General features: G+C 50.6%; 2 protein-coding genes across 3 annotated transcripts; one reads left to right on the forward strand and one right to left on the reverse strand.

Moving 5' to 3' along the window:
• Positions 1 to 676: 676 nt before the first annotated feature.
• DNTTIP1 (deoxynucleotidyltransferase terminal interacting protein 1) lies at positions 677 to 10,964 on the reverse strand. Of its 2 annotated transcripts, none has more exons than XM_054045803.1 (13): positions 10,859 to 10,964; positions 10,482 to 10,552; positions 9,212 to 9,308; positions 8,591 to 8,689; positions 5,777 to 5,845; positions 5,181 to 5,237; positions 4,801 to 4,862; positions 3,545 to 3,590; positions 2,967 to 3,025; positions 2,656 to 2,716; positions 2,142 to 2,213; positions 1,550 to 1,605; positions 677 to 1,167 (listed from the first exon to the last, which is right to left on the reverse strand). In XM_054045803.1, the coding sequence occupies exons 1-13, from the start codon at positions 10,934 to 10,936 to the stop codon at positions 1,029 to 1,031; spliced, it is 966 nt and encodes a 321-aa protein (XP_053901778.1). In that variant the 5' UTR covers positions 10,937 to 10,964; the 3' UTR covers positions 677 to 1,028. The 2 variants fall into 2 exon arrangements, with proteins under 2 accessions (XP_053901778.1, XP_053901777.1); XM_054045802.1 differs by having other exon boundaries at positions 10,850 to 10,960.
• Positions 10,937 to 25,008, forward strand: LOC128846596 (uncharacterized). The gene is made up of 6 exons (XM_054045804.1): positions 10,937 to 11,020; positions 15,840 to 15,911; positions 19,514 to 19,656; positions 20,239 to 20,452; positions 23,086 to 23,270; positions 24,495 to 25,008. Exons 2-6 carry the CDS (start codon positions 15,893 to 15,895, stop codon positions 24,549 to 24,551), a joined length of 618 nt encoding a protein of 205 aa, XP_053901779.1. The 5' UTR covers positions 10,937 to 11,020; positions 15,840 to 15,892; the 3' UTR covers positions 24,552 to 25,008.

Below are 25,008 nucleotides of genomic sequence, written 5' to 3' on the forward strand. Positions count from 1 at the left end.
CCTTGAGTTCTCTATTCGGTAGCAAGCTCCACGAGGCAGAGACCCCCCACGCTGCCTGGGCAGGGAGGAGGGTGACCAGACAGCAAATGTGAAAAATCAGGCTGGGGGGGGGGGGGGGGGTAATAGGAGCCTATATAAGAAAAAGATCCAAAAAATCAGGACTGTCCCTATAAAATCAGAACATATGGTGACCCTAGCAGGGACCTGCAGGAGAGCTCGGTGTAGCTGAAAGCTTATCTCTCTCCCCTCCAACAGAAGATGTAACTTCACCCAGCTTGGCTCTGTGGAGCAACGTGCAGGTTGGGGTGCTGGATAAGTCATCACTTGTCTGTAAAATCACAGCTCCACAGAGGAAGCAGGCCCCCGCTTGAATGATAGCAGCAGATGGATGCCAGCAGGCTGGCTGTGGCCAAAGCACTGAGGAATATGGCAGCACAGGAACTCAAACTCTAGACCCTCTGCTATATCAGCAATGGGGGCACTACTAAAGAACCTTCTCCATAAGGAGGCAGGAGTAGCAGCTCAAATGTCCTCTTTCCCAGCTCCTAGCCCCAAGAAGTGGGAGAAACTCTCACTCCTTCCCTCATTAGCTCTGTATAAGGAACAGCTCCATATCCCTCTTTCCCAATACAGCTATTTCCCCCCACGGTAACTGCCTTTGCATGGGCACAGCGGGTTCTGGCAGCAGCATTTATTACAAATCTGTTTGTACACAGAGGATCTGAAACAGGAAGTTCACACAAATAGAAAAGTGCAGCTCTGAAGAGAAGCAGGAAGCAGCCAGTGACTTTGTTTACTGCCAGCCACCACTGACTAAGGGGAATGGCCCAAACAACTCTCAGGAGGTTTAATCACAGCTCTGCACTGCTGTTCCCTGTGGGCAGCATTCTGGTACCTGGGCCAACAAAAGCACAAGCCCCAACATGTCCAGTGAAACACAAAGGAAGGAAAGATAGGGAAACTCCCGTGAGAGTCCATGTTGTGACAGGCTGTGACTGGGCGCCACTTGGCAGGGAGGGTGAGGTTTCTTATGTTTCATGGGTTCCCTCTGGAGGCTGTGGGTCCCCTTCATGGCGAAGTGTCTCCATATATTTCTGCATCTTTTCAGTCATCCATGCAGGTGGGATAAAAGGTTTTAGTTCCTCCAGCTTCAAATCAGGAGAGCCCCTGGTGAGCAAGTGGGAGACAGGAGTGAGCATGTGGAGAGAGACACAGACACTGTCTGGTCACAGTTTCAGGAAAGCTCCGCACCCACCACTGAGGTAAGATTGTCCAGAGAGCAGGGCTCCCATGAGAAGTCTGATTTTCAGGAGAGTGCAGCGTGGTGGGCACACACTGGGTGCTGAGAAGTCTCATCCCAGTCGTGGGTGCTGAGATCATCGGTAGAGCACAATACTAGGCAGGACCCACTCTGCCTCCTGACCTTGCTCGCTCTCTTGCGCCCTGTGGGTATGACGACTCCCCCATCCCCTCCCCCAGTCATTTCTTGTTTTATAAGGGGAGAGGGCAGGGATTTCAACACAGCTGAAGTCTTGGTTCCTTGCCTCACCTGTAATCATCACTGGCTGCCAGATCCTGAATATCCTCCTCTATGAGGAGGTACGCCTGCAGCAATTGGGAAACAAGAGATGGTTAGGAGCTATTCTGGTTGAACATACACAGGCTAAGAAGATTTTCCATTTGGCTACTCAGAAATGAGATCTGCTGGCATGAAGTAGCGGCGCTAGCTTTGTAAATAGCACCCATCCCCCAATACCTCAAAGAAACCAGGTCAGGTGTGAGCAGAATTGCTCCTGAGAGTCCAGGGGAAGTGGTTTTCTGTATCTCACGGTTCCACCTTGCTCACTCTCACAAACCCTCATCATCATAACAGTCGCATCAAAGCTGATGACTTCCTAGGCTGAAGCAACAGCTGCCAAATCTCAGCCCCAAGTGACGAGGTGCAGAGAGCGGCTTGCCAGACGGTGCTCTGAAGGGGCTGCAGTATGGACGAGCAAACCCGGGCCCCTGGAATCTGTTGCTTACTGCACTGGCTTCTGCTTATTTGCACACTTAATTCTGAACCAGTTTACGTTACGATTCTCTCCCCGTCCCCATCAAGATCCCAGGCTGTGGCAGGAGCCAGGCCTGGCCACACTCACCATCTTGCCCCCAGTGGCCCTCATGTGCTGCTGTTCTGCCAGCCAGTGCTTGTCTTGAGGATCAGCCGCATACTGCAACAGAGCAGCAAGGTGAAAACACCACAAGTGACATACCAACATCTGTAGCCACCATCATGGGGCAACTTCTGGGTGTGGACTCAGAGCCCAGGCCCGTCCTCCTCTGTGGAAACCCAGGGGGCAACCCCATGTCTCCCAGTAAGAGATCGTCTATGAATGAGGACTCAGTCCCATCCTGCTTACTCCTCAAAGCAAAGCCTCCTGTGCCAGGCAAATTCATCACCCCACGGGAAGCAAGTCTAGTGTATGACATTAGCTTTAACACCATTTTAAATCTGTTGTGAGGTAACATCCCTGCCCCAGGAGACGACAAGCAACGTCAGCAGGGTGTGAGAGGGGATAGAACATACAAGCACAAGGATATATTCCCCACCCCCGTCACAAGCAAGTTCTGAGCAAACCCCAAAAAGGGAAGCATTGTGCTGAGGTTTCTGACCTTAAAGAGATGGGGGTGTTTGATGTAGAGTCGCCCTCTGGTTCCTCCCATTCCAAGAGCCCTGAAACAGGAACATGGTGGGGGAAGGGGGGTTAGGCCTGTGCACAGGGGCAGCTGAAGTGTGATGTATGGAGGCTTCCTTCCGTCCCCAGAGCCCGTGCCCTTCCCACTCTGCTTCAGAGTGCAGAGATATTTAACTAGTGAGAGGAGAACCATGGGCTCCAGCCCCAGAGACAGTGCCGCTGCCCCCTTCTTCCCCTCACCCAGAACTACGGGGCACAGAGCCAGCATCCCACAGGACGATTCCTTACTTGTTTGCTCGAGATCCCAGCACAAAGGTTGTGGACTCAGTCAGCCGGGCTGGATCCCACTACAGAGCGATTGGGAAAGGGGCAGAGATTAGAAACCCAACAGATCCAGATCCAGCACCCCACCTTTGAGCCTCAGATTTCTGTGGCAAACTCTTGCAGGGGCCCCAGTGGCTCTGGTGGGGCCAACAAGCTGCAGGCTCGTGGGCTCCATGGAGGGGAAAATATGCCTCATACCTTGACTGATCGAACAGGCAGTGGAGTTTCTCTGGCCTTCCCAGCAGAATGTGCTGCCCTGGGACAGATCATCCATAGCCAGGAGGAGTCTATGTCCTCCAAGCTGCTGGGTTGCACCGGGGAGTGGGTAGGGAGGCAGGAGATGAGGGCCTCCACCCAGCCCATTGCTCTCCCTCCTTTGCCACTGCAGGGAGGTGGCAGAGCTGGGTAAAGCCTGGCCTAGAATCAGCCTCTGTTCCTGTGGGTGGCAGGACGATCACTGCCAGAGGCAACGGGGAGAAGGGAGGCTGCGTGGAGCACTACTGAGCCAAGCCCAGTGAAAGGCAGCCAGCTGCACACTGTACCTTCGGTCCCTCTCGGCGCACTGGCTCACAGGATTTGAGCTTCCACCTGACGGGGAAAACACAGAAGAGGCCTGAATTCCCAGAGGGCTCATGCCAAGAAGCCACAAAAGAATTTAAATCAACACTGGATAAAAAGCACTAGGAAAGGGCCTGTCAGAAGCAGACCCCGTGGGGAGGGCTGGTCATCTTGCCAGCCCTAGCCTTTACTAATCCAAGCTGCCTACAGCCTGAAACGATTCTGCTCTCCTGATCGGGACATACATCCCCTTCCCCTCTCCAGACAGACAGAGCACCCCTGAATATCCCTCCGCCCCCACCCCCCCCATTTCTCTGGTGCTGGATCCTCTTCCGCATCAATCCCTCCTCTCTGAGTCCCACAAGACTCATGGCCTCTGCTCTCTTGTATGGCCCCTGGCTCCTCTGATCCTGCCTTGAACCTTACCCTGACAATACTCGGCCACACATATTTCAGGCCCTTCCGTGACCCTCCCCCGACCTCACTGACCAGGCTCATTTAGCTGAAGAGAAGCTGTGCAGGTCTCACACACAGAAATGCTTCTCTTAGCCAGGAGGCGCCCCCAAGTTGAGCTCCAGACATTCCTCTTCCTTCTTGACTCAGACCTTCCATTTCCCTCCAGAGGCCCTACCCTGAATGCCACGCTTGGCCATGAGTTTTCCTCTACATCCCCCATGGCTGAAAATCTGTCATTGCCACCTGCGTGGCTCACTGCCCCTATGTGCAGCTGCCTTGACTTGGCCCAAATCCTACACAGCTCTCCATCTTCTCGGCAGATCTTCGTCACCTCTGTTACTGCAATTTCCTTCTCTATGGCTTCTGAGTCCCTGACCTCCTGTCTCCAGCACATGCACTATGCTTCTGCCTTCTCACTGGCAGGGAGTGGGGCCACAGCACTCCCATCTATAGGTTCCTCATTCGCTTGTTTGAGCTTGCATTTAAACCCCTTCGTGGCCAGGCTCCAGCCGACCACGTGTGTCTTCACTCCCCTCGCCTGAGCCTCCTGTTTGCCCAAATGCACAATCTCACCACAGCCAAAAACCTTCTGCCCTGCAGCTCTCGTGTTTGGAACTGCCTCCCTGTAGGGCTTGGACTCAGAGAGAGGACGAGTCAACCTCAGCTGAAAGCATCTTGCCCACTTGGCAATCCATTTGTGAGAAACACACCAGGAGAAAGATAGCTGGGCTGCCCTACCCTTCCTCAGCCAGCCTTGTGTCTCCCCTTTTATCTCCACACTTACGTGGCCACACCTGGGGCTCCACGATCATTCAGCAGGCTCTGCCCTGGAGGTCGCCCCTTCCTCTGCAAGAGAGAAATCCCTCATTTGCTCACTCATCCAGCACTCACCTGAGAAGCACACGTGCATTCCCTGCTGGGAAGGCGGCTCTCCCAACCACATGATGAAACAGTTAAGAGCAGCTATAAGAAATGCTGAGACTGGGCAAAAGGAGCCAGCATTGCTGAGTAGAGTGGGGGCCACAGGCTGCCCTGGAGGCTGCCCCCTTCCTAACCCTCTCTCAGGGATGGGGAGGGAGCAGCCAGTGAGGCCTGCATGAGAAACGAGGGCCAAGCTTCCCCATGAGGCAGTGTGTCGGGGTGGAGTCCTTGCATGGTCCTTACCTTTTTGGGAACAGGGCTTCCTCGCCGACTCGATTCCTCTTCCATCTGCCGGGCACGCTGGCAAAGAAATTAGTGATGGAATGAACACAGCCCTTCTCCCTCTCCAGTCTCTCTCATGGAAGCACTTTAGTCACCCAGACAACTACCCTCTTCTCCGTTGCACCTAGAAATGTGTGCCACTTAAGCAGGTGGAGCCACCCCAGCCTGATCCTTAGAGATGGGCACATGGGGTTCTACCTTCCCAAGGCAGAGACCAGGTCTGGGCCCCTCACTGCTCTGTCCAAGTCCTCTCCTCTCCCAGCCTTCACTCTCCCCAATTCCATTTCCTCATCAGAAGGACTGACAGAGGCAAGAAATCCACTTACACAGAGGTCTCCTCTGCAGCCAGGTGGCTTTACAAAGGACAGACTGGCTAGGAGATCCCTGCTCCACCCCCTTACAGGTTCTGGTTCCATTTCTTGATCATCACTATCAGCAGATAAGAATCGAATACTGTTATGGGCCTCTCCTAGATTCTGCCAAGCCACTGCTAGAGAAAAAGCAATTAGAAGCCCAACCCCAGACTCCCAGCCCAGGTCCCTGAAGCTCAGCTCTACCTTTGGCACTGACTGTTCGTGGATCAGTCTGGGTATCACCTTCTTGCCATCAGAGAACAGCAGCTTAGCCTGTGGGGAGAGAGGGAAGGGTTATCTGCCTCCAGGAAGCTGCTGTACTTCAGGGCCCCAAGAGGATCAGGAAGGAGGCTAGCTGTGGGACAGGTTCTCTCCCCAAGAGGCATTCACAGATTAATTTGATTCCTATAACAGCTTTTACACACGGCATATCTGGCTCAGATCACTGGACTAACATGAACGCAGAGTCACAAAGGCCAGAAGGGACCTGGCTGATCATCTAGTTTGACACTGCCCTGACCCCCCGAATAACACAGGCCAGAGAACTTCCCTGAATTAATTCCTGTTTGAACTGGAGCAGATCTTCCAGAAAAACACACACGTATGATTTAAAAATGTCTAGTGATGGAGAATCCACCATGACCCTTGGTACATTGTCACAATAGTGAATTACTCGCGCTGTTAATAATTTGCACCCTATTTCCAGTCTGAATTGGTCTTGCTTCAATTTCCAGCCGTTGGATTGTGTTAGACTTTCATCTGCTAGACCAGAGGTGGGCAAACTACGGCCCACGGGACCCTCCTGCACGGCCCCTGAGCTCCTGGCCCGGGAGGCTAGCCCCTGGCCCCTCCCCTGCTCTTCCCCTCCCTTGCAGCCTCAGAGCACCGTGCCACTGGCGCAATGCTCTGGGCAGCGGGGTTGCAAGCTCCTGGGGCAGCGCAGCTGTAGAGCCCAGCCACCCCGGTGCTCTGTGCTGCGCGGTGGACTGGCTGGCTCCAGCCAGGTGGCGTGGTTGTAGTGCTGCCAGCCACTGGTGCTCCAGGCAGCACAGTAAGGAGGCGGGGAGCAGGTGGGGTTGGACAGAGGGCAGGGGAATTTGGGGTGGCGGTCAGGGGTGTGGATAGGGGTCGGGGCGGTCAGAGGGCGGGGGTTGAATGGTCAGGAGTCCTGAGGGGGGCCGGGAGTGGATAGGAGGTGGGGGCCAGGCCACGCCTGGCTGTTTAGGGAGGCACAGCGAGTGACCAGAGAGGACCCTAACCGGCTCTCCATACAATTTCCAAAACCCGATGCAGCCCTCAGGCCAAAAAGTTTGCCCACCCCTGTGCTAGACTGAAAAGTCCCCATCAAATTTCTGTGCCCCAGTTGGGTACTTATACACTGGGATCAAGTCACCCCTTAACCTTCTCTTTAAGCTAAATAAATTGAGCTCCTTGAAGGCAGGTTTTCCAATCCCTTAATCATTCCCATAGTTCAAACTCTGGCTGAGGAAAGGCGAAGCTGATCATTCACTAGGAGTTTGTAGCGCCTCTCTATTAACGAGCAGAAAATTGTGAAATTCAATTAAGATTTATTTACTTCAATTTAAGATGAGAGAGACGCCTCTCCCAGAATGTAGGTGCCCCAACAGATAATTAGTATTACAACCAAACCCCAGCAGCATTAGAATAATCTTGCAGACAGGAGCTCAGCCAGTTAGCCACCTACACAATGGGCTCCTCCCTGCCACTTCCTCATTCTGAGCCGCAAAACCTCAGCCCCTCCAAACCTGCATCAAACAGAGGACTGGGCACTGTGCCCAGGTCACCACATTTGGGTATTTCAGCCCAGGAAGAGCAAGTTCCAGAGTCCTGGGGCCCTCACAGAGGAGTGCCCTGCCAGCCACCCTCTCTGTTCTACAACTAAGGGACCCAATTTGAGTGCCTCTCCAACAGAGGCAGTGGAGGCCTGGCCAGGGAGAGAGGTGTTGATCTCTGAGGTAAGGCCAGTCCCAGGCTATTTAGGGCTGCAGAAACCAATGGGCAGCCAGTGCCAATCCCGGCGCATGGGGTCATGTGCTCCCAGAGAAGTGCCCCGCTCAGTAAGCGAGTGCTGCGTTCTGCACCAGCGCCAGACTCTGGCTGGCCGTACGGGGCAGCCCCATGCAGAGCACACGGCAATAGTCTGACCTGCAGGTGCCCCAGGCCTGGAGAACAGTGTCACGGTTGGGATGGGAAAGGGAAGGTCCCAACCTCCAGGCCAGGCACGGCTGGTGTAAGGCTGACTGGGTTATAGCAGTGATGGGATCATCCCAACGCTGCTGGGGGCCTAGAATCACCCCTGAAATTCCTTGTCAGTTGGCTTTGCATCAGCCAGACTTGGACAGAACTAGGGAAAGGAGCGGGAGAGGAGAAGCAGCTCAGAGCTGGCTCCATACCCCTGGCTCCTCATCCAGGTCATGCTTATGAGGCCAACATCACCACAGTGTGCATGAGCTGGAGAAGAGCATGCAGTTCCCTCCACCAGAGCCCTCTGCTGGCTGATCCATACAACCAGCTCTCCCTAGGTCAGGGATATTCAGACCTCAGTGGTTCAGGAGTCAAATTAGCGATCAACATTACCCAAAAGAGCCACAGGAGTGTGAATTCATTGTTTCATTTACTGTATAATTCTCAGAGCAAAATGACTGACCATGTATTATTATTTTATTAACTACAACTGCTTAACAACACAGTAAAAGCACCCTGATTGGTTAATAATTAAATCACACACGTCTTAATATCATGTACTGCAAAGAGCTGCAGGAGACGCATTAAGGAGCCACTGGTGGCTGGCGAACTGCAATCTGAGTATCACTGACCTAGATACAAAGGCATGTTAGCAAGGACATTTTGTCCTGTGAGGTTCTGGGCACCCAGCCTGCGATGCTCTGTATCCTCAGGAGATTGTGGGGCAGATATTTCCATCCCTAGGTTCTTTCTTACAAGGCTACTCCCAGAGGGCGGTGACCCCAGCTGTGTGTGGCAATGGCACATCCCTACCTGTTCTAGGCAGCTCCGACATGTTTCCTGGATGAGCTGCTCTGGGTCCACCTCCTCCCCGACGTTCTCTCTCACGTTAACTGCTGCCTTCTGGAAAAACTGGAAAGGGGCCCAAGAGACGGTTAGAATGACGCTGGCTGCTCTAACCTCTTTCCACAGGGGGCTGCCTCCTTGGAACTAGGCTCTCATCTGCACAAAGTCAGGGGCTGGTGACTCCAGGAGCCACCTCTGCTCATGCTACAACCAAATACCGTATGGTCATCAGGGTCAGCACTGAGCACAAGGGATGCAATCCCATTAGGAAGTTACGTACCCCTTGGTAGCAGACTCCATCCTCTCTGGTCACTCGCTGTTGTCCAGCAGAACTCATTTTTAAAGTTTCATCTGACCTGTGTGCATTTCGACTCCTCCAGAAGGGACTGAGAGCCCTCTGAGTGTGACCCTTTCAGGATTAGACTGAGCAGCCCTCACCTGCCCTTCTTACCCAGTTCACAAGGTTATGTTGTGTATGTAAAGAGGGCTACAGGGCTGGGGTTTCACTGGTCAGTGCCTAACAGCACAGGCTGGAGGTAGAAGGCTGATGTCCACCCAAGAGATTTCCCTTTCCTAATGAGCTTTTACCTTCATGTATTTATTGAAGACAATCTGGATCTCCTCATTGATACTAGGCTGCAGAACAGCTCGCAGCAAATCCATGGAGACGGCAGGATCTGTAAAACTGAACACGAGATAAATTACTCCACCCACCCTTACTGCCACACCCAGCTCAGAAAATCCCCAGGCCCAGAATCCCACTCGACAATGCTGTCCCAAATGTTCTCACCCACATGGATGTCCACCAGAGTTTACAGACCTCTACAAAGGACACAACTCTAACAACACAGGCTGCAAGCTTATTTCCACTCCAAACCTAGCAGCAGAATTACCCACTGACTCCAAACCTAGATCTCCCAACAGAAAAGAAGTGCTGGATACAATACCCCTCTGAATTCATCACTGCTTGAAGCATCAGCTAGAGAGGAGCGTCGTTTGCAAGTGATGTAAAAGTATAACTGGGTTCAAAGAAGAACTAGATAAGTTCCTGGAGAACAGGTCCATCAGTGGCTATTAGCCAAGATGGTCAGGGACCCAACTTCACACTCTGGATATCCCTAAACCTCTGATTGCCAGAAGCTGGGATTGGATGACGAGGATGGATCACTTGATGATTTCTCTGTTCATTACCTCTGGGGTACCTGGCATTGGCCACTGTTGGAAGCCAGGATAATGGGCTAGATGGACCATTGGTTTGACCCAGTCTGACCGTTCTTATGCTCTTTTGAACCTCTACTTCACCAGGATTGCACAGACTGCTGAGCCAGTGACCTGCGCTACCACTAGACCCCAGGACATCTCACAGTGACCACCACCACTTAGCAATTGTAGAGCATTTCAGTCTTCAAAGAACTGTATGCACATTACTTCCCTGGGTACAGACAGAGAAACCAAGACCGAGATCAGCAAAATGCCTTGCTCAGCACCGCACAGGGAGTTAATGGCAGAGCCAGGATTAGAATTTCCGAGTTCCTATACCCTGTGCCTTTGCTCAGTCCTCTAGACAATGTTGCTTCTTCCTGGTATTAAACCCCATTTGCTTGGGTTTAATCCTATTGTTTAGCGGGTCTGGTGGGTGCCAGAGGAGGTTCTTTTGAACTGCCTGAGACAGGATAATCCCTGAGTGCCTGCACAACTCGGGATGCAGTGACTTGACACGCCAGAGACCCTTCAGGGAGCCCAAGCATCTCCAGCAGCAGCCAGCCTGCCAGGAGTGCCCTGTGTCTGGATGCGCAAGGCTGGGCACCTCCTGTCAGCACCCCAAAGTGACGATCCCAGCTCTGGGCGCAGCTTGTACCTTGTTGTCATCTGCGAGCGCCGACCCCGCCGCTGCACCTGCCGGTGCTTGATCATGATGTTCCAGGGGCTCTGCAGGGGGGAGGAGCAGAGGGGGGTTGTAGCGAGCCGTGCCCAGGGAGGGGCCCCCCGCCCACCTCAGGGCCCCGGCGGGGGGGGGGGCAGATACCTCCCCTAGATCGGGAGGGGGGGGGCTCTGGGCTGTCAGGCAAATCCTACAGGCCGCCCCGAGAGCAGGGGCCGCCCAGCGCCTGCCCCGCCCGGCCCGGCCCGGCCCGGGCTCTGCCTTACGGCGCCAGTGGGGCCGGGCGGGAGCGGAGCGGGGCCGGGCCGGGCGGACACGGGCGGCGCCGCCCCGCCGGCTCTCACCGTGCTCACCAGCTGCCCGTCCCCCTCCTCCGGGCCCCCTTCCCCCGGCGGCCCCGGCTGCTGCTCGGGATCCCGGGCGGCCCCCATCCCGGCTCCAGCAGCGCCCCCGACCCGCCGCACCGGAAGGAGCGGGACTGACCTGACGTCATCACATCTGCGACGCACTCGCCAGTAGGAAGCGCGACGGGCTGCTATGGCAACCGGGCCGCCATCTTGTTGGGGGGGGGCTGAATCCCAGTCGGTGCTGAGGCGCTCTGGCCATTCCCCGTCCCGCGGGGGCAGCGAGCCGGAGGCGCCCGGCCCGGCCCGGCCCGTCCGAGCGCGGACCGGCCAACGCGCCGCTAGTGGCGGGCACCGGGAGCCCGGCTAGGGAAGCGCAGCGCTCGCCGCGGGAGCCCGGGCAAGGCCCCTAGACCCCGGTTCGGACAGGCTGGGAGTGGCCCGTTCGGGCGCCGCGTCTGGCAAACAGGCCGGGGCAGCATCCCTGCCAGCCTGGCTAGTGCCGCCCCCAGGAGCTGATCCCGGCCTTACCGACCCCTGGCCTTGGCCTTGGCCTTCCCAACAGCCTCTGGCAGCGAGCTCCGCGGGGCCACTGCGCCTTGTCCTCTGGCTTGTTCTAACCTGCTGCCTGTTCATTTCAGTGGGGACCCCTGGCTCTTGTGTTCTGAGAAGGGATAAATAACACCTCCTTATTGACTTTCTCCACCTCAGTCATGATTTTATAGACCTCTCTCAGATCCCCTCTTAGTCGTCTCTTTTCCAAGCTGAAAAGTCCCAGTCTTATTAATCTCTCCTCATACAGAAGCTGTTCCATACCCCGAATCATTTTTAAAAAAAGAAAAACAGGAGTACTTGTGGCAAAATAAATTTGTTAGTCTCTAAGGTGCCACAAGTACTCCTGTTCTTCTTTTTGTGGCACCTTAGAGACTAACAAATTTATTAGAGCATAAGCTTTCGTGGACTACAGCCCACTTCTTCGGATGCATCTAGAATGGAACATATAATGAGGAGATATATATACACACATACAGAGAGCATAGACAGGTGGGAGTTGTCTTACCAACTCTGAGAGGCCAATTAATTAAGAGAAAAAAAACTTTTGAAGTCCTTTTTTTTTTTTCCCTCTTAATTAATTGGCCTCTCAGAGTTGGTAAGACAACTCCCACCTGTTTATGCTCTCTGTATGTGTGTATATATATCTCCTCATTATATGTTCCATTCTAGATGCATCCGAAGAAGTGGGCTGTAGTCCACGAAAGCTTATGCTCTAATAAATTTGTTAGTCTCTAAGGTGCCACAAGTACTCCTGGTCTTCTTTTTGCGGATACAGACTAACACGGCTGTTACTCTGAAACTAATCATTTTTGTTGCCCTTTTCTGAACCTTTTCCAGTTCCAATAGGTCTTTTTTGAGATGGGGCGACCACATCTGCACACAGTATTCAAGATGTGGGCGAACCATGGATTTATATAGAGGCAACATGATATTTTCTGTCCTATTATCTATCCCTTTCTTAATCATTCTGTTCGCTTTTTTGACTGCCACTGCACATTCAATGGATGTTTTCAGAGAACTACCCACAATGACTCCAAGATCTCTTTCTTGAGTGGTAACCCCTAATTTAGACCCCATCATTTTATATGTATAGTTGGGATTATGTTTTCCAATGTGCATTGCTTTGCATTTATCAACACTGAATTTCATCTGCCATTTTGTTGCCCAGTCACCCAGTTTTGTGAGATCTCTTTGTAGCTCTTCGCAGTCTGCCTGGGACTTAACTATCTTCAGTAGTTTTGTATCATCTGCAAATTTTGCCACCTCACTGTTTACTCCTTTTTCCAGATCACCTATGAATATATTGAATAGGACTGAACCCACTACAGATCCCTCCGGGACACCACTATTTACCTCTCTCCATTCTGAAAACTCACCATTGATTCCTACCCTTTGTTTCCTATCTTTTAACCAGTTACCAATCCATATGTTATGCTGGATTTAGAATATTAGAGACCTCAGGAGGTATCTAGTCCAATCCCCTGCTCAAAGCAGGACCAACACCAACTAAATCATCCCAGCTAGGGCATTGTCAAGACGGGCCTTAAAAACCTCTAAGGATGGAGATTCCACCACCTCCCTAGGTAACCCATTCCAGTGCTTCACCACCCTCCTAGTGACATAGTGTTTCCTTATATCCAACCTGGGCCTCCCCTACTGCAACTTGAGACCATTGCTCCTTGTTCTGTCATCTGCAACCACTGAGAACAGCCTAGCTCCATCCTCTTTGGAACCCCCCGCTTCAGGTAGTTGAAGGCTGCTATCAAATCCCCCCTCATTCTTCTGCAGACTAAATAACCCCAGTTCCCTCAGCCTCTCCTCATAAGTCATGTGCCCCAGTCCCCTAATCATTTTTGTTGCCCTCCGCTGGACTCTCTTCAATTTATCCACATCCCTTCTGTAGTGGCGGGACCAAAACTGGACGCAATACTCCAGGTGTGGCCTCACCAGTGCCGAATAGAGGGGAATAATCCCTTCCCTAGATCTGCTGGCAATGCTCCTACTAACTAACTTCTTGTTAACATCTGGAAATGCAGGCAGCCAGGGTGCAGTCTGTGTTACTGTGCCACGGCCTGTGCCCAGCATGCTGGGCAGCTAATGAGAAGCAGCTGGCTCCACCTCAACCCCTCCGGATGCCCTTTAAACAACACAAATCTTGATTTTCAAATGTCTGTGCGGCATTGCCTGTTTTGTATGCGTGTGTGCATGAAAATCCAGGATTTTGCATCAGAATTTGCAGGCACACATTTGGCAGCAGATATTGTAGATCTATCCTGGGACACAAGAAGGATTTTGGACACGGCTTAAGCTGCTGCACTTGGAATCCAGTGCCATTCAAAGATCATCCTTACAGGCTCCCCACAGATCAGTCTGGGGGAAATTTGGCACTTGAAATTTACATAAGATTATTTTTAAATCAAGCAAATTACCAGGGTCTTCTTTCTTCAAAAGGGGCTTATAAAGAAGACAACATGAACTGGAGAATGTGTGCTGTGGTTATTTGTCATCTCTCCCACTTCCTGTCTGGTGCTGGTTCCATAAAGCAGCTAGGTGTTAAACTGCCTATAGATTTGCTCAGAGGAGCATGAGAGTATAACCCATATTTAGAGCAGCTGCAGAGACCTTTACAATCATTTACAGTCCTTGAAATATGTATTTGCTAAAGCAGCAAAATACAAATAAATAAACCAAGAGGAGAGAAAAGTGGATTGAAACTGCAGTTTAGTGTGCAGATGAAACAAAAATATGTCATGGGGAGTTAATGAAGAGGAAGTCCAGCCCTTAGAACTTGCCTGACTATTTAAATATTTTAAATCTTATACTACATGAAGAAACAGTCTTTCTCCACAAGGTCATTTGTACTATAAGTATATACAAAGAAAAAAACTTAGTTGTCCAAAATTGTACACAGCTGTAACTGCTGAATTTACAAGAACAATGGGATGTTTTGTCTAGTAAAATATTCCCCATTAAGATAGCTTTAAACTTGAAAAATACAAGAAAAATTGTACTATTAATTCCAAATCAGGAATAGAGGGATCTTGTAAAGATTGGATTTGGTATCTAACTCAGTTCACCCTATGGACGTCAGAGGGACCACAATTGTAGACATTAACCCATTTGCTTCATCATATCATCAGTAAATATTTCCCTCATTCCATCTAAAATAAGCTGGAATTTAACTGGGAAAAAAAGTTGTTGCAGCTCCAATCCTCCATTGGGAGCTGGAGCTTGTCATCTCTTCTGCACCTCCCTCACCAACTGGATGAACATGAAAGATGTTTCTCTTCTGTTTTGTAATCTGATTTAAAACTTCATCTTGATCAGTTACAAAGCGGAGCACAGTCAGAAGGGTTCAACATATGCATTTATGAACTAAACTTTTTTGCTTCAGTAAAGGTTTGGATATAGGCAAACAAAAGCCCTTTCTATTGATTTGGTTGAGTGAAACTTTACCATTTCGTCTAGTAAAGTGAGCCAAGTGATGGGAGGATTCTCTCTTTCAGACTCTTCATTCAGGCCTAGTTCACAGATGGTGGACTTCTCCAAAGCCTCCAACCTACAATATAAAGGAACATTACCGTGTATTATATTGTTTGACAAAGATTTACTAATTTGTGGCCAGATTTTATCTGCCTATGCTTATATTTTATCTATCAGCATGCGTTAAAATAGCACCCAAAGACATCAATCAGAATTGGCACCCCCGTGTACTGTGGCGCTTTTCATACATACAGGAAAAAACTGTCTTTGTCCCTGAAGAGTTTACAGTCTAAGACAAGACACAGGAAGTGAGTGTGATGAACAAGAGGAGAGAAGTGGGAAGGAAAGCCAAGGCTAGTAATAAGCTCATACTGGTACATAGGTTCACTGGAGGTTTGAGCCTGTATCCATTGAAGTCAATGGGAGTGTTGTCCTTGACTTAATTGGGTCAGGATTAGGCATTTCGTGGGTAATGTGATTGTTTGTGGGGGGAAAACTTTCTAATTATTTCAATCAGTCAATAATATCAGCTCTTCCTAAGTACCCTTCAACATGGTCATCGTTGACTGGCTGGTTGCTGGATGATATCCCAGCAGAAGTGTGGATGAGGAGTCCGAGAGAGGAGAATGTGTTGGCCTTACGAATCAGTTCTGTATGTAGTGAGCAACATGGAGGGAGCATGAAACCCTTCGTGGGAGGAGCAGAGCAATGGCTGCCCAAGTCTGAAAGGACGAAATAATGGCCCTAGGAGTGTGAGTGGGGAGATGCTCGGTTACAATTTAATAAATTCCTTATCACAATCTGATGAACTTGTGACTCATTCCTCTGCCCCTGTGCTTAGGCAGTGTGGCATTTAGGGTTCTAGCTAGTACGTCGTATTGTGTAGCAGGGTTTGATGAAGAGCCAGCTTTCATTTTCTGCAAAGCCAAGCCCACTTGTTTCCATTTACTAGAACAGGAAGCTTAGAGGGCACAAGTACTCCTGCGACTGCAAGCTGCCCAGACCATGGAGATCCTGCACTTAGGTGAGTCCTCGTTAGGCATTTATTCATCACCTTCGTATTTCTTTCTCTTGTTGGCAGTGTTCCATGCCAGGAGGGTGGGGAGTGTGTCCCGCAACAGGCTCCGTGTTCCAGCAACGTGAGGGCCTGACAGGGAAGCAGACCAGGCCAATGTTAGGTAGAATTCCCTAGGGCAGGGTTTCTCAAACTTCATTGCACCATGACCACCTTCTGACAACAAAAATGACTCCATGGCTCCAGGAGGGGGGACCCTCACCCAAACCCTGCTGCCCAGGGGGTGGGAAGGGGGTGGCGGTGGCAAAGCCCGAGCCCCACCGCCCCAGGCAGGGGCGGGGGAAGGAGGGGCAAAGCCGAAACCCAAGGGCTGAAGTTCCGGGGAGGGGGGCCCTGTAACCTGAGCCCCGCTGCCCAGGGCTGAAGCCACTGGGCTTCAGCTTTGGCCCCGGGCCCCAGCAAGTCTAAGCCAGCCCTGGTGACCCCATTAAAACGGGGTCACTGTGACCCACTTTGGGGTCCCAACCCACAGTTTGAGAACCGCTGCCCTACGGGATCGTGAGTCGGGTGGCTTATTTGTACATTCCAGGGGGAAAGTTATTACTTGTCTGAGTGGCTGTAATTTGGGAGTGGAATTTATTCTTAAAACCAAATTTGAGCGTCAGGAAGGGCTAGCTGCTCTGAATGTGATCCTCCTGAGACACTAGGTGCATACTCCGAGTAGCTAACCCCACTCCCTGCTTGTTCCGCTGTGGCTACGCTCTATTTTTCATACGCTAGCTCGCTCTGAGCTAGTGTAGGCCTGACTCCTTGAGCTGGGAATTTACATCTCTAGCTCAAAGTGTAGACATACTCTAAGCCTCTTGGTAGACAAGACCCAAGACACAATTCCTTGCTCTGCTACAGACTGCCTGTGTGACCTTGTGCATGTCATATAGTCTCTGTGAAATGAGAATAATGGTACTTGCGTACCTCATAGGGCTGTTGTGAGGATAAATCACTTAACGATTGAGACGTGCTCAGAGACTACGGCAATAGGGGCCATCGAAGATACTCGCTTCTATGAAGTGCTTCCAAGGGCTGTCAGAGAAGTGATTGCTTTCTCGTTCATTCTCCCCGGCATCTGAGACTCCTGTGTTATGATCCTACAGTGTGACTCAAACAGATTCATTGAAGCAGAGCATCTGAAGGACTATGTAGAATTCCATACCTCTGGCTTGAGAGGATGCAACGGCTCTCTTTCCTACTAGTTTTGAACCTTTTTGTTTATTTTTTTACTAAGGCCTTGTCTACACTAGACAGTGTGTGTAGTATAGCTATACCAGTTTAGCTATATCAGCAAACCCTCCTAGTGGACATACAGCTTATATTGGCAAAAGATATAAGCCAGTATATTGCCAGTATACTTTGTATTTAGTCCCTGAACAAAATAAGCTATATCAGCAAAATGACTTTTTTGCTGGCATAACTGTGTCTGGAGCTGTTGCTCGCATAGCGATGTCAGTTAGAGGTGTGATTTTTTTCACAACTCTAACTGACATAGCTATGTCATAAGAACGGCCGTACTGGGTCAGACCAAAGGTCCATCTAGCCCAGTATCCTGTCTTCTGACAGTGGACAGTTCCAGGTGCCCCAGAGGGAATGAAGAGAACAGATAATCATCAACTGATCCATCCCCTGTCACTCATTCCCAACTTCTGGCAAACAGAGGCTAGGGACATCATCCCTGCCCATCCTGGCTAATAGCCATTGATGGACCTATCCTCCATGAATTTATCTAGTTCTTTTTTGAACCCTGTTATATGTCTTAGCCTTCACAACATCCTCTGGCAACAAGTTCCACAGGTTGACTGTTCATTGTGTGAAGACATACTTCCTTTTGTTTGTTTTAAACCTGCTGCCTATTAATTTCATTTGGTGACCCCTAGTTCTTGTGTTATGAGAAGGAGTAAATAACACTTCCTTATTTACTTTCTCCACACCAGTCATTATTTTATAGACCTCTTGTCACAGAGTTTGCGGGAGACAAGCCCTGCACCCCCGGCTTCCTGCGATTCACCATGACACTCAACCAGCTAGTAAAGCAGAAGGTTTATTTAGATGACAGGAACACAGTCCAAGACAGGTCTTGCAGGTACAGACAACAGGACCCGTTCAGTTAGGTCGATCTTGGAGGGCCAGGGAGGCCAGAGCCCTGTCTGGGCTCCCCTCCATGTTACCAGCCAGCTCCAAACTGCAAACTCTCCATCCCCTCCTCTCCCTTTGTCTCTTTCCCGGGCCAGGAGGTCACCTGATCTCTTTGTTCTCCAACACCTTCAGTTGGCACCTTTGCAGAGGAGGGGCCCAGGCCATCAGTTGCCAGGAGACAGGGTGTCAGCCATTCTCTGTGCAGACAGCATCACACTGCCCCCCTAGGGCTCTGCAACAATCACACACCCCTAGACATGCAAGAAATGCTTAGGGGAAACTGAGGCACCCACACAGCACTCAGAGAAAACATTAAGAACATTCCCACTTCATCACACCTCTATCATATCACCACTTAGTCATTTCTTGGCCAAGCTGAAAAGTCCCAATCTTATTAATCTCTCCTTATATGGAAGCCGTTCCATACCCCTAATTCCAATTTTAATGTCTTTCTTGAGATGGGCCAACCACATCTGCACACAGTATTCAAGATGTGGGCGTACCATGGATTTATATAGAGGCAATATGATATTTTCTCTCTTATTATCTATCTATCTCTTCATGATTCCCAACATTCTGTTAGCCAGCAAAACTTTTAAGTGTAGACCAGCCCTAAGTACATGTCAGCTGTTCGTGGCTGCCACATAGAAGACTAGACTGGGTCAAGAGACCCAAACTCTTAGCCCACCTAGAAGTGAATAAGTGTCCATGGGACACTGGCCATGCTGAGAACATTTTAATAAGTATTTTGATACAGGTAAGAAAAGGAAGAAAACAAAACAAAAATCAAGTTAGGCGCTTAAATAAAATTGGCCTGATTTTCAGAGGCACTGATCATGCACAACTTGTTTTGAAGCCATTGGGAATGGCAGGTGCTCAGTTCCTCTAGAATTAATTTAAGTGGCTAATTTTGGAGGTAGGGGCCTACCTTTAGGCAGCCAGGTTTGAACATGTTGATCAATATGTAAAACAAAGGCAAACGGTGATTTTTATAATAGTTGTAAAATTTAAAAACACATTTTGAAGGCGACTGAGTGACCTCGGTCTCATTCTGCTGTTACCAAGGTGCTTTAAATGTCATAAGTCTCTTTCACATAAATTCATAGCAACTCAGAGAAATAACAGTCACCGTTCTGTAACTCCTAGGACAGCTCAGCTAAAGGACTCGGGGATAAGGCGTGTATCACGTAGAGATGGAGAAGGTGTGCTGGAACCTGTAAGCGCCAGTAGGTGCAAGAGGCATGTGAGTGGGCAGGCACAGAACTGACAAGAAATCCTCCCAAAGTGACCAGGTTTCCAGCCCCGGTGGAAGCAGCTCCTGTTGCTATAAGGAATTCTGAAGCGGATTTTTTGACGGCCTTTCCTGGATCTAAGTCTGGGGTAACAGGCTGCTAATACCCCTGATTCTCTCCTCTCATTTCTAGCTCTTTGTTGCCTATGGCTTCTCCTGCAAAGAATGGCTGTGGCAGCTGGGTCCATAAGAGTCCAGTGTGGGGAAACAGCAATCCTACCCTGTCCCACTGCTGCTGGAGGGCTGCACAACTACTGGGCCATTGGCTGGTACAAGGTAACCATGTTAACCATCCTGGAAAGTCACAACCTTTCTGATCCACAACAAATTTCATTATAAGCTTCTCATGGCCACCAAACCCAGCGCATGTCTCCCTGGGATCCTGCCCTCCCTACATTATTTCACAAGCCGTGAATTGTTGGGCAGATAGGAGAATAGACCCAGAGAGGACTATGGCAGTGCTCCTTCTGTTATTCCTCCTGACTCCTGGAGGAGATGGTAGCTCCTCCATGTAGCTGCTGTGGGCTCTCCCTTCAGTGACATTAAAGGCCTCATCTTCATGTCCAGCTTCCAGGTTTGGGGGAGGGGGGCATTTTAGCACGTTGTCTCAGTTGGGCTGCACCTGTTTCATATGAGAGAAACATTCATTTGCACATGCAGCTCTGCTAGCTGGGTGACCTACTACCTAATTTATACAAGCAAATGGGGCGTCACCCACTTTTATGGTCACAGTCAGCTGTACATGCAAATGTTTGCACAAAAATGGAAGTCAGCATGTTTGGATCTAAGATCTCTGGCAACTGCTCATCCCTGTTCAACATCTGACATGCTAATGGGGCTTCTGTTGGGGCACTGCAGGTAGCCAATGAGAGTCATGAAACGGGGCTGATTCGGAGACATGAGAACAGCACGCATGTGTATTCAGGGACCCAGAGGGAGTTCCTGATGGATGTGCAGCAATCCCTGGTCATTCCTGAGGTCCAGCTGGAGGATTCTGCTGTGTACCGCTGTTCCCTGTGGGCCAGAGTTGGGCATTTCAATCAGCAGGCAGACATTATCCTGCAGGTATCAGGTGAGTTGGCAGCACAATATTAATAGGGCTGGAATCACAGCCAAACATCACAGGGATACAAATGAGCTTTCAAAAAAGACGTGGCACAGAGCTTTTGGCCTCCTCCAGCAAAAGGCAATGGGCTAAAGAAACTAGTGAGATTTGGAGTGATAACCCAGATACAGGGGCAGAAAGTACGTTGTTCAGTTCATTGTAATTCCCAAGGGCTGGACTGAGCCTTTAACCTCAGCCCTGAGTAGGAGGCAGTATAGAGCTGTGCCTGCCCAGGAGGGACTTGTGATTTGGAGAGTCACCATTCCTCTCCTGCTCCCCCTCTTGCACCTGGGTGGGGGAAGTGAGCTGTGACACCTTTTGAGCATGCAGTTTACTTCCCCCCTCATGCCTGGCCAGGCCAGCCATGACTCTGCCCACTTGCTCCCACGGGGAGGCTGCTGCCTCTACTCTGCCCCTGCCCTGGACCCAAGAAGGTCACCCATAGGGTGTGAGGCCTTGCCCTCCTGCATAGTCACACAGGACCAGGGTACAATCTTGCCCTGTGTTTGTGAAATCAAAGTGCTGCTAGATTCACCTTTGTGTGTGCATTTCAATAAAGAAATGTTTGTTAAAATTATGGAGTTACTGACACTAAGAAAAACATTTTACAAAAGTTCAAAACTATTAACATGTACAAAAGTGGAAAAAGGATGTAGGCTAGAGATGGTGAGTTGTCACCAAACACAAGAAGCCTGTGCCTGCTCCTAGCACTGCAGGACTGTGCCCTCCCAGAGAAGGGCCTTTTGGACTCCTTTGTGGGACTGTCCACCAAGCGACCAAAGGCAGCCCTGGTGTAAGTGTGTGCCACGTCATTGAAATCAGTGAGTCACGTGCTCAGGGCTGAATTTGGCCCAGTGTGTTTGTTTGCTGCATTGCTAACTTGTGAAAGTGCCCTGGGGCAGGCAGGAGGAATTGGATTTGGGTTCCAGGTTATGGAAATGATTGCCTAATTATTACCACCAGTCCCTGAATTCCTATACTATTTGTCAGACAACATACTTGACGGACAGATTAGGCCTGTATAGGAACTTAGACAGATGTCACTTCCCCCAGGAGCTATATACAGCCATGTCTGGGTTAGAAATCTGTACAACTTTCTATTCACCAGCGACACTGCACAACAAATATTGGATTCATCTGAAAATCCAGGTGGGGACTTAGGGAGCCAGACTGTGATTTCCTGCATTGGAATCTGGCCAAGAAACCAAGGCAAACACCCCTGCTCTTGAGAAAAGGGTCCGGGGACCTCTAAGGATGGAGCATGGGTTCTGAACTGCCTCAGAAGGAAGAGTATCACCCGGGCCACTGCCTGCAGCACCTGGGTTTCTCTTGGAGGTCTCTCATCTAAGCATTGACCTGGCCTGGTCATACTTAGCTCTGAGATCTAACACCGTGCCTCAGTAGTGTGGCTTGGGGCTGTGAAGTCTCAGTACACTGCAACCTGATCATTGTGTGCTATTGCTGGGGTAGTTTGATATTTCAGATCAATAGCTGGGTGTGTCCAGAGTGAGCTGTTATTTGCTGCAGTTCTCACCTCCCAGGGCACCAGCCACCTAGATGGAGCAATTAACTCAATGGTGTTTTCAGTCTAACAACGATGCAGGATAAACAACTGACTGTGGGATGAAAGCCATGAAGCTGCGAGGTGTGGAATACTGGAAATGCAATAGAAGAAGGTGGATCACTCAGTGCTGGCATCAGAATTGAGCCACAGCCGGGAAGAGTGGAGTAAACCTGTACTTAAAACCTGCTTCTTGCGAGGAGCCTTCCCACACAGATTTCCTCAGCAGCCTCCCACGCTGAATTGCTGTGTCTCTCACTGCGTCTGACTGGAAGCACTCTGAGGCAGGGATCTTGTCTTTCTAGGTTTCCTGTGAAGAGCCACAGACTGGTTCGGAGGTATAGAAATAATGTCCAGGTCCATACCTTGCTCCTCGGGGGTTGGGGGAATAAGAACTATTGCCCGGCCAAGCTGCTGCTTTCAAACTTCAGCCATTTCTGGGCTTGGTATCTCCTCTCCTCCTCGTGCCTGGTGCATCTGTGTCCTGTGCAGGCTGATCGTGAGGACCTCCTGACATGCTTCACCCCCATTCTCTCACCCACCCTCCTGTTGGCCAGTTAATTGAGTAGGGAGGTTTTCTCTACTTGTCTGCCCTCAAATGCTCTGGGCCAGAGTCTGACCTGAGTCACACTTGTCTAAATCCAGAGTAACTCCATTTAAATCAGTTAATGTCCCAGTAATGGAAGCCATGGTCTGACCCACTAACTGGTACAGCTTGGAGACAGTCCATCAGCCTGAAATCACACCCAAGGAAAAGGAGGGTAAGTTTGGTGACAATATATTTAATTTTTAATTTACTCATGAATAACAACCCACCAGATCCCCTCGCGGCAGTCAGAGGTGGGGCTGCAGATACCAATTGTGGCAGTTTGTAACTTGAGTGTGGAAGCCCCATATAGATCCCAGCTTTTTGAACCCTTTTCTCCCCCAGCGTGAAGTCTAGCTGTCAGTAGTAGGGGCTGGAGAAGGTCACTTTCTTTTGGTCTGACCTCAGCCCTGGGGTAGAGCACTGTCTGTCCCTGGCCTTTTGTCTTCTCAGAGTGCTCAACTCTCCAGTCGGTCACATTACCCAGGGGGACTCTGCTGCTGGATTCAGAGCAAGGGAGCAGCGTGAGCCCGAATTCCACCTGCTGTTGGGGGAAACCGGTTCCTGTCCTTGCTACTGTCCTGGGGCTGCTGGCTCTCAACTTGGGGAAAGGGCTGCTCAGCCTTGCCTTTGCTCTGGTGAGTCTCTGTGGAGCCAGGAGGGTTTTACAGGGTCAACTGGCCTGGGAGTGAAGATGGGAGTTCAAGGCTGCAATTTGTGAGGGAGAGCGCTCATCTCACCCCCTCTGAGAGGGAGTCCCAGCCAAATGACATGAAGCCCCCCTGGGAATGAGTCTCTAGTTCAGGGGTCGGCAACGTTTGGCACGCAACTCGCCAGGGTAAGCACCCTAGCGGGCCGGGCCAGTTTATTTACCTGCTGAAGTGGCAGGTTCGGCCGATCGCAGCCCCCACTCGCCGTGGTTCACCGTCCCGGGCCAATGGGGGCGGCGGGAAGCGGTGTGGGCCGAGGGATGTGCTGGCCGCGGCTTCTCGCTGCCTCCATTGGCCCAGGACGGCAAACCGTGGCCAGTGGGGGCCGCGATTGGCTGAACCTGCCGCGTCAGCAGGTAAATAAACTGGCCCGTCCCGTTAGGGTGCTTACCCTGGCGAGCCGCGTGCCGAAGGTTGCCGACCCCTGCACTAGTTGGTTGGGGCAAGAGGAGGATGCAAGGGGAGCTGCTTACTGATGGGATTTGAGAAAATAATCAACATGCTGCACTTGGAATCGACCAAGAGCAACTTCAGAGCGAACCTGCTCTGCCAGCCAGAGATGGTGCCTCCTGGAGAGGGGTGGGAGAATGGCTATCCTGAATTCAGTTTGCTTTCCTCTGTGTGCGAATGTCTCTATCCCCTTTGAGTTACACTACAGCCAAAGTTGGGTCAGACAGAGGACAAGTCTAGAGGAGAGAGAACATGAGGGGAGGGAGTCCAGGGTGCTGTGGAATAATCTTGACTCCCACTCAGCAGTGAAACTTTTGCCCTCATTAATCCAGACTCCAAAACCCAGTGGGTTCCAACAGCACACTGGAGCAAAGCATCACCCAGCCTGGAGTACTCCGGGTATGGATGGGCTGAGGCGAGTCTCAGATGGAGGGCCCTGTTTTCCAAAGTGTCCTTTAAAATATTGTAAATGCAAAACTATGTGACTAGCTGCTTGAATATAGAACAAGGACATACATGCAAAGGGGACTTGCATTTGCAAATTGGAGAATTAGGCTTCAGCCTCCGGATCTGCCTGTGCAAATGCTCATTGATGTGCAACTAATCTGAGGGTGAGTGGAGGCCAGCTGAAAGTGTGGCCTTTAAGGCTGAAGCTGTCATTTCAGGAGCTAATAACCTCTCGGCTTTAATGATTCTCTCTAGGTGATTGTCGTCATTCTGCAAGGAAAGAGAAGGAAGCAAGTAGGAGAAAGCCTTTAATGGAGAAGTGAGAAGACGATGGAAAGAGAGAGATTTGCTTCTTTGACAGAGGACTTGGAACTGGCTTGCAGGAACTAGGAACAGCTGCGTTTTCAGCTTGAACCTTTCGCACTGGAAGTAGGGTCAGAACTTAAGTGACTCCAGTCGCTTTGAATGACTTGAAGTCAGCTAACTTTGCCCATAGCCGCAAGTCTGCTTTTAGGATTTCCTTTTGGAAAACACGGTGTCTGCCTCGAATGTCCCAACTCCAAGCTCGGGCCTTGGGGGACGTGCGCAACATTTCTATCCAGACACCAGACTCTCACTCCACGCTCCGCAGCCGCTTTGAGGCAGGCAGTGAATATGATCAACAGAGAAGAAGCTGGTCAGATTGGAGAAAGAGAGGTACCATCTGCTCTCTGTGGGACGTGGACTCCTGATGTTTTTCTCAGAGTTCTGTATATTGTTTTAAAATACA

Source organism: Malaclemys terrapin, chromosome 12 (assembly GCF_027887155.1).
Source record: "Malaclemys terrapin pileata isolate rMalTer1 chromosome 12, rMalTer1.hap1, whole genome shotgun sequence".
NCBI classification, from domain to species: domain Eukaryota; kingdom Metazoa; phylum Chordata; order Testudines; family Emydidae; genus Malaclemys; species Malaclemys terrapin.